General features: G+C 51.3%; 1 protein-coding gene across 1 annotated transcript in view; it reads left to right on the top strand.

Annotated features, from left to right (window-relative positions):
* LOC147725813 (sphingomyelin phosphodiesterase 5-like) overlaps positions 1–13,659 on the top strand; it is a 112,706-nt gene that overhangs the window by 86,077 nt on the left and 12,970 nt on the right. Inside the window, exon 5 of the mRNA XM_086959991.1 lies at positions 8,162–8,251. Within this exon, the coding sequence (XP_086816117.1) occupies positions 8,162–8,251 (90 nt within the window). The remainder of the gene's footprint in view (positions 1–8,161; positions 8,252–13,659) is intronic.

Here is a 13,659-nt window from a genome sequence, read left to right as displayed (position 1 = left end):
TCATCCACCGTCTTAATCAAATAGGAGTGTCAGGAACAGCCATTCGATGGCTACAATCTTTCCTAGAAAACCTTTCATTCAGAGTAGTGGAGGGCACTACTCACTCCAGGACCTGGCCTCTTGCTCAGGGTGTGCCTCAGGGCTCGTCCCTGAGCCCCACCCTTTTTAACATATATATGCTCCCCGTGGCAGACATTGTCCACTCATTTGGCCTGGAGTTAGTCACATACGCTGACAATACTCAATTGATCGTCTCCCTGAACCAATCTAACACCTCCCCGCCTAATCTCAGTAACTGTTTAGTAGCAGTTAATAAATGGATGGCCAGCTCCCATCTAAGACTCAATGGCGATAAAACGGAGCTCATGATTCTTGGGAACCCAAACATCCCCTGCCCATTGCCTGACTGGCCCCCATGCATGGGCACCCAGCCTCAGTCCAAACCCCAAATAAAGAGCCTGTGCATATTGCTTGATGCTAACCTTAACTTTAATCACCAAGCAACCATCATATCTGCCACCTGCTTCGGCTTGATGCGTATGCTTAGGAAGGTATTGCCACTTCTCCCCCCACAAGCCCGCAGGATCATGGTACAGGCCATCATTCTGTCCCGTTTAGACTACGGGAATGCGTTGTACCTGGGGGCTCCGGCCATTACAACGAAGAAGCTCCAGGTCACGCAAAACGCAGCAGCCCGCCTCCTGCTGGGTCTTAACAGGCGAGACTCCGGTACTGCTGCTCTAAAAAGACTCCACTGGCTACCTATTAAGGCTAGAATAATGTTCAAATCAATGTGCTTTATGCATAGAGCCATGTGGAAAGAAGCACCAGCAATGATCTGCTCGCTGGCCACTCCATATCTCCCTCGCAGGCCGCTGCGCTCCAGCACAGCTTTTTTGGCCACTGAAAACAAAGTCAAACGTGCCAGATGGGGGGGCCGCTCCTTCTCCTGGAATGCGGCCAAGGCATGGAATTCCTTGCCGGCCTCCCTGCGTGGCGAACCTAACCTCCTAAAGTTCCGGAAGGAATAAAAAACTATCCTTTTCACCTAAACCACACTGCCCTCACTTGCCCCCCAGTCACACTCAGCGCTACGAGGCCTCCGGGTAGTCTGCGCTTAATAAAACCCATTTAATTAATAATAATAATAATTAATAATATACAAAGAGTATAATAGGGAACGGAAAAATTAGAACTGTGATGTGGTACAACCTTCCTGTCACTCTCATACCACACCCCAAACACCATCATGCTCTGAGCTACCACAATATGGTGCAACCTTCCCGTCACTCTCCTACCACACCCTAGACGCCCATCACACACTGAGCTACCAGAATGTGGTACAGCCTTTCTCCCACTCTCTTACCACACCCTAGACACCATCACGCTACAAGTTACCAGAATGTATTACAACCTCCATCTCACTCTCTCCCCACACCCTAGACACCATCACACTCTGAGCTACCAGAATGTGGTACAACCTTCATCTAACTCTCTACCCACACCATAGACATCAGCACAGAGCTATGAGAATGTGGTGCAACTTGCCCATCACTCTCTTACTACACCACTGTCACTCTCCTATCTTAGCACAAATGCACAGATCAACATATTGTGTCTCACTCCGTTACCACACCCCAGCCACTACCATGTTCTGATATAAAAGAATGTGGTAAAATCTCCCTCTCAATTTAACACACCGTACACGCCCTCACACTCTGAGCTACCAGAATGTGGTACACATTTCCTCCCACTCTCTTACAATACACTAGACACCATCACATTCTGAGCTACCTGAATGTGGTACACATTTCCTCCCACTCTCTTACAATACACTAGACACCATCACATTCTGAGCTACCAGAATGTGGTACACATTTCCTCCCACTCTCTTACAATACACTAGACACCATCACATTCTGAGCTACCTGAATGTGGAACAACCTTTTTCTCACTCTCCTACCACACCCTAGACATCATCACACTCATAGCTACCGGAGTGCAGAGCAGCCTTCCTCTCACTCTTGTGCCACACCGTAGAAACCATCATGCTCCGAGCTACTAGAATGACACAAACTTCCTCCCACTCTCTTACGATACTCTAGACACCACCACATTCCGAGCTACCAGAATATGGTGCAACCTTTCTCTCACTCTCTTACCACACCTTAGACACCATCACACTCCGAGCTTCCAAAATGTGGTAAAACCTTCCTCTCACTCTTCTACCACACCCTAGACAACACCACACTCCAAGCTACCAGAATGTGGTACAACTTTGTCACTGTCATATCACACTATAGACACCATCACACTGCAAGCTACCAGAATTCAGTACAACCTTCCTCACTCTTTTGCCACACCCTAGACACACCACACTCTGAGCTACCAATTTGTGGTACAACCTTCCTTCCTCCATTACTCACCTTAGACACCATCACACTCCGAGCTACCAGAATGTGGTACAACCTTCCTGTCACTCACTTACTAAATCATAGACACCCTCACTGTCCGAGCGACTGGGATGTGGTAGAACCTTCCTTTCATTCTCTTACCATACCCAAGCTACCAGAATGTGGTACAACCTTCCTATCACTCTTACTTACCTTAGACGCCACCACACTCTGAGCCACTGTGATGTGGTACAACCTCCCTATCACTCTTACTTACCTTAGACGCCACCACACTCTGAGCCACTGTGATGTGGTACAACCTTCCTATCACTCTTACTTACCTTAGACGCCACCACACTCCGAGCCACTGTGATGTGGTACAACCTTCCTGTCACTCTCATACCACACCCCAAACACCATCATGCTCTGAGCTACCACAATATGGTGCAACCTTCCCGTCACTCTCCTACCACACCCTAGACGCCCATCACACACTGAGCTACCAGAATGTGGTACAGCCTTTCTCCCACTCTCTTACCACACCCTAGACACCATCACGCTACAAGTTACCAGAATGTATTACAACCTCCATCTCACTCTCTCCCCACACCCTAGACACCATCACACTCTGAGCTACCAGAATGTGGTACAACCTTCATCTAACTCTCTACCCACACCATAGACATCAGCACAGAGCTATGAGAATGTGGTGCAACTTGCCCATCACTCTCTTACTACACCACTGTCACTCTCCTATCATAGCGTGGACAGCATCACACTCTGAGCTACCAGAATGTGTTACAACCTTCATCATACTCTTACCACACCCTAGACACCATCACATTCAGAGTTACCAGAATGTGGTACAACCTTCTCCTCACTCTCTAACCACACTCTAGACACCATCACACTCTGAGCTTAAAAAATATAGTACAAAATCCTCTCACTCTCTTACCATACCCTAGACACATCACACTCGAGCTTCCAAAATGTGGTACAACCTTCCTCTCACTCTCCTACTGCACCCTATAAACCATCACACTCCAAGCTACCAGAATGTGGTTCAACCTTTGTCACTCTCTTACCACATTCTAGACACCATCACACTCCAAGCTACCAGAATTTGGTACAACCTTCCTGTCACACTCCTGTCACACTCTTGCCACACCGTAGACACCATCACACTCTGAGATACTGGAGTGTTGTACAACCTTCCTGTCACTCTCCTCCCACTCCCTAGACACCATCCTAGGCACCCAGTTGGATGTTTTTCCACTATACATCAAAAACATTATGAACAATACCTGTGTTCATTGCAACCAGGGCCTGGCTTCTTCTGGTTGGCTGTCTCCGTGTACCTCCTGCCAACTCCCAAGCATCTTCTAAGCTCCAATCCCTCTCTCCCCCACACACATATGTGCACTCTGGGCCCCTCAGACACACACACACTCCTATCCTCCCACACATGTACACTCTGACCCTCCCACATACACACATGCACACTCTGACCCCCCCACACACACACTCTGATCCCCCACATATGCACACTCTGACCCCTACACATGCATGCACATTGACCCCCCCACACACAATCCGTTCCCCCTCACACACATGCACATTCTGACCCCCACACATGCATACTCTGATCCACCTAAAACTAATGCACACTCTGACCCCCCCAAGTGCACACACACTCTCTGATCCTCCCACATGCATATTCCAACCCCCCCACACACACACACTCTGAACCCCATCTCACATGAACACTCTGACTCCCCCACACACACACTCTGAGCCCTCCCACACATGCACATTCTACCCCCCCCACACACACACACTGACCCCCACACACACGCAAACTCTGACCCCCATATATACACTCCGATCCACCACACACACACTTGACTCCCCGCACACATGCACACTCCAGCCACCCATTCACACATGCACACTCTGACCCCCCCACATGCATACTCCACTCTCCCACACACACTCCCTCTCTCACCATCTTCCCTCTCACCATCTTCCCTCCATCACCATCGTCCGTCTCACCAGCATCTTCTTTCTACCACCATCTTCCTTCTCTCACCGTCTTCCCTCTCTCACCGTCTTCCCTCTCTCACCATCATCCCTCTCTTACCGTCATCCCTCTCTCTCGCTCCATTCCCCTTCTCCCCTTCCTTACAACTTTCTTCTCTCACCATCTTGCATCTTTCCTCTCTCACTTCTTCCCCCTCACCATCTTCCCTCACTCATCCACCTTTCTTCCTGTGTCCCTACTTTTATCCTCATTTGTCTTGTCCCTCACTTCCCTCACTCAACTATCTTCCCTCGTATGCTTCTAAGATGCTTTCTTCCCTCACCCAACCATCTTCTCTGATGTTTCTCTATCCTCCTCTCTTATGTTTCCCTCCTCCATCCCTTCTTTCAACCTCACTTGAGTCTCTTCCCTCCTCTGTCCCTCCTTTCCTCCTTACTTGACTCGAGTCTCTCCCCCTCACTCACCCATCTTCCCTCATCTTTCCTCCTCCCTTGATTCTCTTCCCTCTTTCTCCCATCTTCCCTCCCTTGTCCTTCCTTTCCTCCTGCCTTGAGTCTCACCCCTCACCCTCCCCTCTTCCCTCCTCTGCCCCTCCTTTCCTTCCCCTTGATTCTCTTTCCTCTTGTGTCCCTCCATTCCTACATTGATTCTCCTTTCTCCTCTGTCCCACCTTTCCTCCTACCATGATTCTCCTCTCTCCTCTGTCCCTCCTTTCCTCCTCCCTTGATTCTCTTCTCCTCACTCTTACAAATTCTCTCATCTATTCCTCCTTTCCTCCTTACTGTATTCTCTTCCCACCCTCCCGGCTGCCCTCCTCTGTCCTTCTTTTCCTCCTCCCTTGATTCTCTTGTCCTCGCTCTCCACTCCTCTGCCTGTCATTTCCTCCCCGATGATTCTCTTCACTTCTCTGTCCCTCCTTTCTCCCCCTCTCTTGATTCTCTTCCCTCCTCTCTCCCCCTTTCCTTCTCCTTAGAGTCTCTACTCTCACTCTCCCCTCTTCCCTCTACTGTCCCTCCTCCCTTGATTCTCTTCCTTCTTCTGTCCCTCCTTTCCTCTTTCCTTGATTCTCTTCCCCCTCTCCCCTCTACCCTCCACTGTCCCTCCTTTCCTCCTTTCATTCTCTTCCCTCTTCTGTCCCTCCTTCCTTGATTCTCTCCTCACTCTTCCCTCCTCTGTCACTCCTTTCCTCCCCCTTGATTCTCTTCCCTCCTGTGTCCCTCCTTTCCTCCATTGATTCTTGTCTCTCCTCTGTCCCTCCTTTCATTATCCCTTGATTCTCTTCTCCTCACTCTCATATCGTCTATCCTCTGTCCCTACTTTCCTTGTACCGCCTTGAATTCCTTCTCCTCACTCTCCCATCTTTACTCCTCTGTCCCTCCTTTCCTCCCTTGATTCTCTCCCCTCATCTGTCTCCTTTTCTCCTCCCTTGAGTCTCTCCCCTCACTCACCCTCTCCCATTCTCTGTCCATCCTTTCCTCCCTTGATTCTCTTCCTTATTCTTTCCGCACTTTCCTCTTTCCTTCATTCTCTTCTCACTCTTCCCTATGTCCCTCCTTTCCTCCCCTTGATTCTCTTTCCTCCTGTGTCCCTCCATTCCTCCCTTGATTCTCCTCTCTCCTCTGTCCCCCCTTTCCTCCTCCCTTGATTCTCCTCTCCTCTCTCCCCATCTTCTCCCCTTTGTCCCTCCTTTCCTCCTCCCTTGATTCACTCTCCCATATTCTCTCCTCTGTCCCTCCTTTCCTCCCAGTTGATTCTCTTCCCTCCGGTGTCCCTCCTTTCCTCCTCCCTCTAGTCTCTTCTCTCTTTTGTCCCTCCTTGTTTCTATTCTCCTCACCCTCCCATATTTCCTCCTCTGTCCCTCCTATCCTCCGTTGATTCTCTTCCCTCCTCTGTCCCATCTTTCCTCCTCCCTTGAGTCTTTCCCCTCACTCTCCCCTCTCCCATCCTCTGTCCCTCCTTTCTTCCCTTTCTTCCCTTTATTATCTTCCCTCTTCTGTCCCTCCTGTCCTCCTTCCTTGATTCTCTTATCATTCTTCCCTCCTCTGTCCCTTCTTTCCCCCCTTGATTCTCTTTTCTCCTTTGTCTTCTATTCCTCCCTTGAGTCTCCTCTCTCTGTCCCTTCTTTCTTCCTCCCTTGATTCTCTTCTCACTTTCCCATCTTCTCTCCTCTGCTCCTCCTTTCCTCCGTACTTCATTCTCTTCTCACCCTCCCCGCTTCCTTCCTATGTCCCTCCTTTCCTTCTTCCTTGATTCTCTTCTCCTCCCTCTTCCCTCCTCTGTCCCTCCTCTCCTCCCTTGATTCTCTTCCTTATTTTGTCCCTCCTTTCCTCCTTCCTTGATTCTATTCCCACTCTGCCCTCTATCCTCCTCTGTTCCTCCTTCCCCCCCTTGATTCTCTCCCCTCCTGTGTTCCTCCTTTCCTCCCTTGATTCTCGTCTCATCCCTGTCCTTCCTTTCCTCCTCCTTTGATTCTCTTCTCCTCACTCTCCCCTTGTCTCTCCTCTGTCCCACCTTTCCTCCTTTCTTGATTCTCTCCTCACTCTCTCCTATTCCCTCCTCTGTCCCCCCTTTCCTCCCCATTGATTCTCTTCCCTCCTGTGCCCCCCTTTCCTCCTCCCTCGAGTCTCTTCCCTCATCTGTCCCTCTTTGATTCTCTTCTCCTCACTCTCCCATCTTTCCTCTTCTATCCCTCCTTTCCTCCTCCCTTGATTCTCTTCTCCTCCCTCTCCCATCTTCCCTTCTCCTCTCTCCCCATCTTCCCTGCTCTGTCACTTCTTTCCTACTCCCTAGATTCTCTTCCCCTTGCCCTCCCATCTTCCCTTCTCTTCACTCTCCCATATTTCCTCCTCTTTCCCTCTTTTCCTCCTTTCCTCCTCACACGAGACTCTCCCCTCTTCCCTCCTTTCCTCCCCCTTGTTCTCTTCCCTCCTCTGTCCCTCCTTTCCACACCTTGATGCTCTTCTCTCCTGTGTCCCTCCATTCCTCCTCCCTCGAGTCTCTTCCCCCATCTGTCCCTTCTTTCTTCCTCACATGAGTCTCTCCCTTCACTCTCCCGTCTTCCATCCTTTCATCTTCCTTGTTCTCTTAACTCCTCGTGTCTCTTCCCTCCTCTGTGCCTCCTTTCCTCCCTTGGTTCTATTCACCTCACTCTCTCCTCTTTCCTCCCCTGTCCTTCCTTTCCTCCCTTGATTTTCTCTGTCCCCCCCTTTCATCATTACTTAATTCTCTTCCCTCATCTGTCCCTGCTTTCCTCCTCCCTTGATTCTCTTCTGCCCTCTCTCCCATCTTCCCTCCTTTCCTCCTCACATGAGATTCTCCCCTCACTCTCTCCTCATCCCTCCTTCCCCCTTTTTCTCTTGCCTACGCTGTCCCTCCTTTCCACCCTTGATTCTCTTCTGTCCTTCCTTTCCTCCCTTGATTCTCTTCTGTCCTTCCTTTCCTCCCTTGATTCTCTTGCCTCCTCTGTCCCTCCTTTCCTCCCTTGATTCTCTTCCGTCCTTCCTTTCCTCCCTTGATTCTCTTCCGTCCTTCCTTTCCTCCCTTGATTCTCTTCTGTCCTTCCTTTCCTCCCTTGATTCTCTTCTGTCCTTCCTTTCCTCCCTTGATTCTCTTCCCTCCTCTGTCCCTCCTTTCCTCCTAACGTGAGTCTCACCCCTCACTCTCCCCTCTTCCCTCCCCCCCCCCTCGTTCTCTTCCCTCCCTTGATTCTCTTGTCCTCCCTCCACAGATGACCACCTGGAGCAGAAGCATGAGGTCTTCGGCTGTTATAAAGACCCGTGTCGAGCCGGACCCAGAAAGGACCAGGAGTGGGCCATCGGTGAGAAGGGGTGGCATCCAATGGGGTGAATGTGCTTCCTGTACCTGTTTGTGGCACTAGCGCTGAGGGGTGGCACCACGAGGCACCAGGGTCCCCAGAGAAGGGCCCTGACCAATGGTGGGGCCCCCAACAGTCCAAGGGCCATGCCGGCAGCGGGCAGTGGCCCCGGCGGCCCCTGCACAGATAAGGGTTAACATGAAGTGAGGGGCAGAGATGGGACAAGGCCTGAAGTGGCCACAAGGCACAGAGCACTTTACATGCAGAGACAACGCAAGGATATCAGCGGCCCTGGGCCAAATGTATTCAGGGGAGCCTGTTTGGTGTAGGTTTGAATTTATGATCCAGTTTCAGCTCTTTCATGCCCCCCTGGCCGGTCACTGGCAGCTGGTGCAGATTCCAATGTGTTTACATTCAATATTCTGGGGCAGTGACGTGTTTCAGTATCACAGCAGCGGCAACTTAAATCATCTCTGTGACCCCCCAGTTCTCATATGTGGGGTTCTCTTTTGGTCTAAAAGAAACTTTTTTATGAATGTTACATGAAAATAAAAAAATGATTTCAAAATGTCTGTCATAGACTCTCAAAGAAAAACCAAAGGGGATGATGGACGGAGCGTTGACAATACAAACACTCACCCCCAGTAAACTGATCTGGATTTAATCCACCCCCTTTTGTACCGCTTTTGGCCGCCATAAGTGTGGCAGGGTATGCTCAGACGTGAGTCCCTTGCTCACTTTGCCACTGGATTCAAGCAAGCCGGGCTGAAGAAGGCTGGAATGCCAGAAACCGGTGCTCGGAAGCTTGTTTCCGGTCCAGGGAAGGCATGGCTTGTCAGTTCGGGCTGGTCTGTTCCCATGAGGCACAGGGTCAGACTGATTTGCATATGGCCATGTCTGAACTGGGGTGGCAGAGTGGGCTAAAGAACGGTGATGGATTAAACCCAGATCTTTTGACTGGGTGTGAGTGTTTGATTGATTCAGATGCTCCGTCCATCACCACCCCCCTTTTGTACCGCTTTTGGCCGCCATAAGTGTGGCAGGGTATGCTCAGACGTGAGTCCCTTGCTCACTTTGCCACTGGATTCAAGCAAGCCGGGCTGAAGAAGGCTGGAATGCCAGAAACCGGTCCTCGGAAGCTTGTTTCCGGTCCAGGGAAGACATGGCTTGTCAGTTCGGGCTGGTCTGTTCCCATGAGGCACAGGGTCAGACTGATTTGCATATGGCCATGTCTGAACTGGGGTGGCAGAGTGGGCTAAAGAACGGTGATGGATTAAACACTGATCTCTTGACTGGGTGTGAGTGTTTGATTGATTCAGATGCTCCGACAATCACCACCCCTTTTGTACCACTTGTGGCCGCCATAAGTGTGGCAGGGTATGCTCAGACGTGAGTCCCTTGCTCACTTTGCCACTGGAATCAATCAAGCTGGGCTGAAGACGGCTGGAATGCCAGAAAACGGTCCTCGGAAGCTTGTTTCTGGTCCAGGGAAGACATGGCTTGGCAGTTCGGGCTGGACTGTTGCCATGAGGCACAGGGTCAGACTGATTTGCATATAGCCATGTCTGAACTGGGGTGGCAGAGTGGGCTAAAGAACGGTGATGGATTAAACCCAGATCAGTTGACTGGGGGTGAGTGTTTGATTGATTCAGATGCTCCGTCCATTACCACCCCCTTTTGTACCGCGTGTAATGGACTCTCACACATTAACCACATTACATATTCTATGTATTTATATATAAAGTTTTATATAGCGCGAATATGATCCCGAAGGATATCAGAGCGCTTTAAATTGGAGGGAAAGGAAGGTAACAATTGCAGTGCAGGCATCCAAAGCAATACCAACCCAAACACACATCGAATAGGCACCCAACAAGAAGGTTAGTCGAAAGGGGTCAACGAGGAATAAGATAATAACTGCCACATGGCGAACTGGGCGGCGCAAATGATTAGTAAAGAAGAGTAACACCTAGCAGAGGGATTGGGGTGTACGTCCAATGCATCAGAGCAGACGATCCGAGACCCTTTTAAGGTAAGAACTTGTTTATGAGGAAGCATTTTACTTCCAACTTGAAGGCAATCGTGGAGGAGATTCTGCGTATTTCTGGTGGGAGAGAGTTCCAGATCTTAGCGCAGAGCCGGAGAAAACCCTGTGACACGTCCTCTATTTGCAAAAGATCTGTGGTTTCAGGAGGAGGGAGTTTGCACTCCTAGAGGGTCTACCCCCACAGATAATTCTAGCGTTTACACTGGATAACTGCGGGTTTCAAATGGAGGGCTTTGTGAGACAGGCAGGCAATCTTTAGCTGTATTTAAGTTAAAGGAAATCATATTTAAAACAATCTGTTTAGGAATGATTCCAGATCATCAGGCAAGACTCTGCCAACAGAGCTGGCTCTTTCAGGGGCCCCTGAAAGGCTGGGGCCTAGGGCCAGAGCCCACTTTGCCCAGCCTTAAAGCGCCTCTGTTATATGCAGTGAAGCGTTCAGAACACAAACGTAGGGGGGGGCAGAGTAGGTTCCTATTGTTGAGAATTGATGAGAGTTGGTTGAGCTCAAGGATCCCAAGAGCTGGAAAAAACCATGGAGATGTGAGACCGGGCACCCGTGTCTGGGCGGGAGGGCGTGGGAGGGTGCACGAGAGGTCTGTGGCTGATGTGAAACACTGATGGGAGATTCCAGAGCAGAGACTCAGAAGAAGAAAGACCAGAGTCACAAGAGAGGACTTGTGCTGAGAAGACCCCTGGCTTGAGGGCAGACACAGTGGGGCTACTGGTTCTACAGCTCAAGAACCGCGGACACATAGCTCCTTAACTGCCCACTGTCCGTTACCTTTCAAGGTGCTATGTATTGATAGATCTTACCTGCGTGCTCTCCCTTACCAGTCAAGACGCTATGCATTGATAGCTCCTTTCCTGCGTGCTCTCCATTACCTCTCAAGGTGCCATGCACTGGTAGCTCCAAGCTGCGCGCTCTCCATTATCTGTCTTTTGAAGGCTCTATGCATTGGTCATTGAGCTCTTCATCAGACCGACCCTGCATGCATCCAGACATCCACCACTGTGTGGTCCTCCCACACGCCCTCATCATTCAGAACTGGTGTAGGGCTCCTGGGGAGCGACTGATGACTCAGCCCGACACCTTGCCCTGGAAGAGGAAAGCCTGTCAACAAAGTACTCCTGGCTGCCCCTGTCCACACAATGCTGGCTCCACTTCCCGTGGGGCGTCTGATGTGCCTTCCCTGCTCCCTGAAAGGAGAAACCCAAGTTTACCCAACACAGTGCTCAAGAACTGAAAGAAGTTATGCAGATGCCTCCCTGGCCTGCCAGAACAAAAGAAAAGCTGTATAAAAGTAGGAGCCCTGCTCCCAAGAAACTAGATCCTGTTTACCACAACGAACCTCTGCCCAACTAGAAGGACTAAGAAGAAGCTGGAAGGACTGGCCTGCTGTCTGCCTTGCTGAGGAAGGAGAGGAGAAGACCTACAAAGGACTTTGCAGAATTGTACTTGAGACTTTCTCCAAGGACTTGTCTGAGCTTGCCCCCTGAACGGAACCCCAGGACCAGTGGGTTCCTTGTGTCTTCGTTCGTGTTGAACCTCGAGCTGTGTGTGCCTCCCGCCGGAGCTGAGACTGCGCCCCCCTCGCTCCCTCCTAGGGCTGTGGCACTCAGGAGCTTGCCTGTCCTTTACCCGTGAGAGCCTCGCTCTGCTGGAGTCGCTCTCTGCCCCCGGGTCAGGCTGCCTGCTCCTCTGCCCCCGCCTGCCATTAGGAGCACGCTGAAGTGCTCTCGCCCCTCCCGCTGGAATTCCTCTTTGGGCTGTGATAGATGCCGGGACAGCTGTCCGTACGTCGGAACGTACCCTGCTGCCCTGTTTCACCCCCCTAGAGAACTTACAGGCCGCACCGCCCCCTTCGGGAGACCGCAGCACAGTCCGTACTGAGGTTGTGGGCCGCGCCTGCCTGTGCGCATACACCCACTGTCGATTCAAGATCCGAGGCCACACTTGTGCCCCTGGCGCACCAGACCCCTACGAGCCGTCCCCCGGTACAAGGGACGACTAACCCAAAAAGTACGCCTGTCTTTAGTCCTCGGTGCACTGAGGATCTCCGTGCGCTCCTCCCTGAGCGGATCGTGCGCTTGCTTTGTCCAGGGCGCTCCGTGTTGAGCGCACCCTCTTGACAGAGCCCGCCGCGCACTGACCATCTGCACCGAGAGTGTTGAACTCTCACCGGGCTCGGGCCCCCAACGTTTTATTTCCCCGTGTGGAGTGCAGAGTGAGAGAGTGCGCCCCGTATAACCGTACCAACCACTTCTGCGCACAGGGCTTGTCTCGGGCTCGGGGCCCGCAATGTTCTTCTTTCCCCTTGGCCCTGTGTGTTGCGCAAGCATCCAGGTTCACCTCATCCCCAGTCAAGACTGTACGCTTCGTGTTGCAGTTCAAAGTTGTACGCCACGTCCGCCTGCTCACGCGAGAGGCGTCCTCATCGGTAGGGGTTGTGATCTCTCCCGTACGAAGCGCACGGGAGCGCTGAGAGGCATACAAACTTGCTCCCAGAGGCACCAAAGTGGTAGAAACTTGACAAAAATCATTATAAGACTTCAGATAGTAACAAGGACTACTGAGAAGCAACTGGCAACCGAAAAGAACAATTGCCAACACTTGAAATCTGGTGGCCCTAGTTAAAGAAACGTGATATAATGTCTTGTGATATCTGCCTGTATATATATATATATATATATATATAATTTATTTTACATAAAGGAACCGTATTTTTACAGAACCAAAGCCTGGTGTCCATTTGTGGGGGGAATCAGTGTGTTTTACTGTGAAAGGTCATAAATGGTTAACTGTAGCGCCCCAAAGTTTAGCCTTGTCCGCCACGCAACCTAAAGGGTGAGCAGGGGTCATTCTGAGGAGTAGTTCCCTTGCCCTGATTAGAGTGGTGGTTTCTGCCTGGCTTTGGTGCCTTTCTCAGCCAACCAGGAATCCCATTTCTAACACGAGCCGCCTTTGCGTTGCGAGCCGCCTTTGCGTTGCGAGCCGCCTTTGCGTTGCGAGCCGCCTTTGCGTTGCGAGCCGTCTTTGCGTTGCGAGCCGTCTCCATGTTGCGAGCTGTCTCCATGTTGCGAGCTGTCTCCATGTTGCGAGCTGTCTCCGTGTTGCGAGCGGTCTTCGTGTTGTGGGCCGTCTCCGTGTTGCGAGCTGTCTCCGTGTTGCGAGCTGTCTCCGTGTTGCGAGCTGTCTCCGTGTTGTGAGCCGTCTCCGTGTTGCGAGCTGTCTCCGTGTTGCGAGCTGTCTCCGTGTTGCGAGCTGTCTCCGTGTTGCGAGCTGTCTCCGTGTTGCGAGCCGTCTCCGTGTTGCGAGCTGTCTCCGTGTTGCGAGCTGTCTCCGTGTTGCGAGCTGTCTCCG

The sequence above is a fragment of the Lissotriton vulgaris genome, chromosome 3_1 (assembly GCF_964263255.1).
Source record: "Lissotriton vulgaris chromosome 3_1, aLisVul1.2, whole genome shotgun sequence".
NCBI lineage: Eukaryota > Metazoa > Chordata > Amphibia > Caudata > Salamandridae > Lissotriton > Lissotriton vulgaris.
This window is presented reverse-complemented; position numbering and strand designations above follow the sequence as displayed.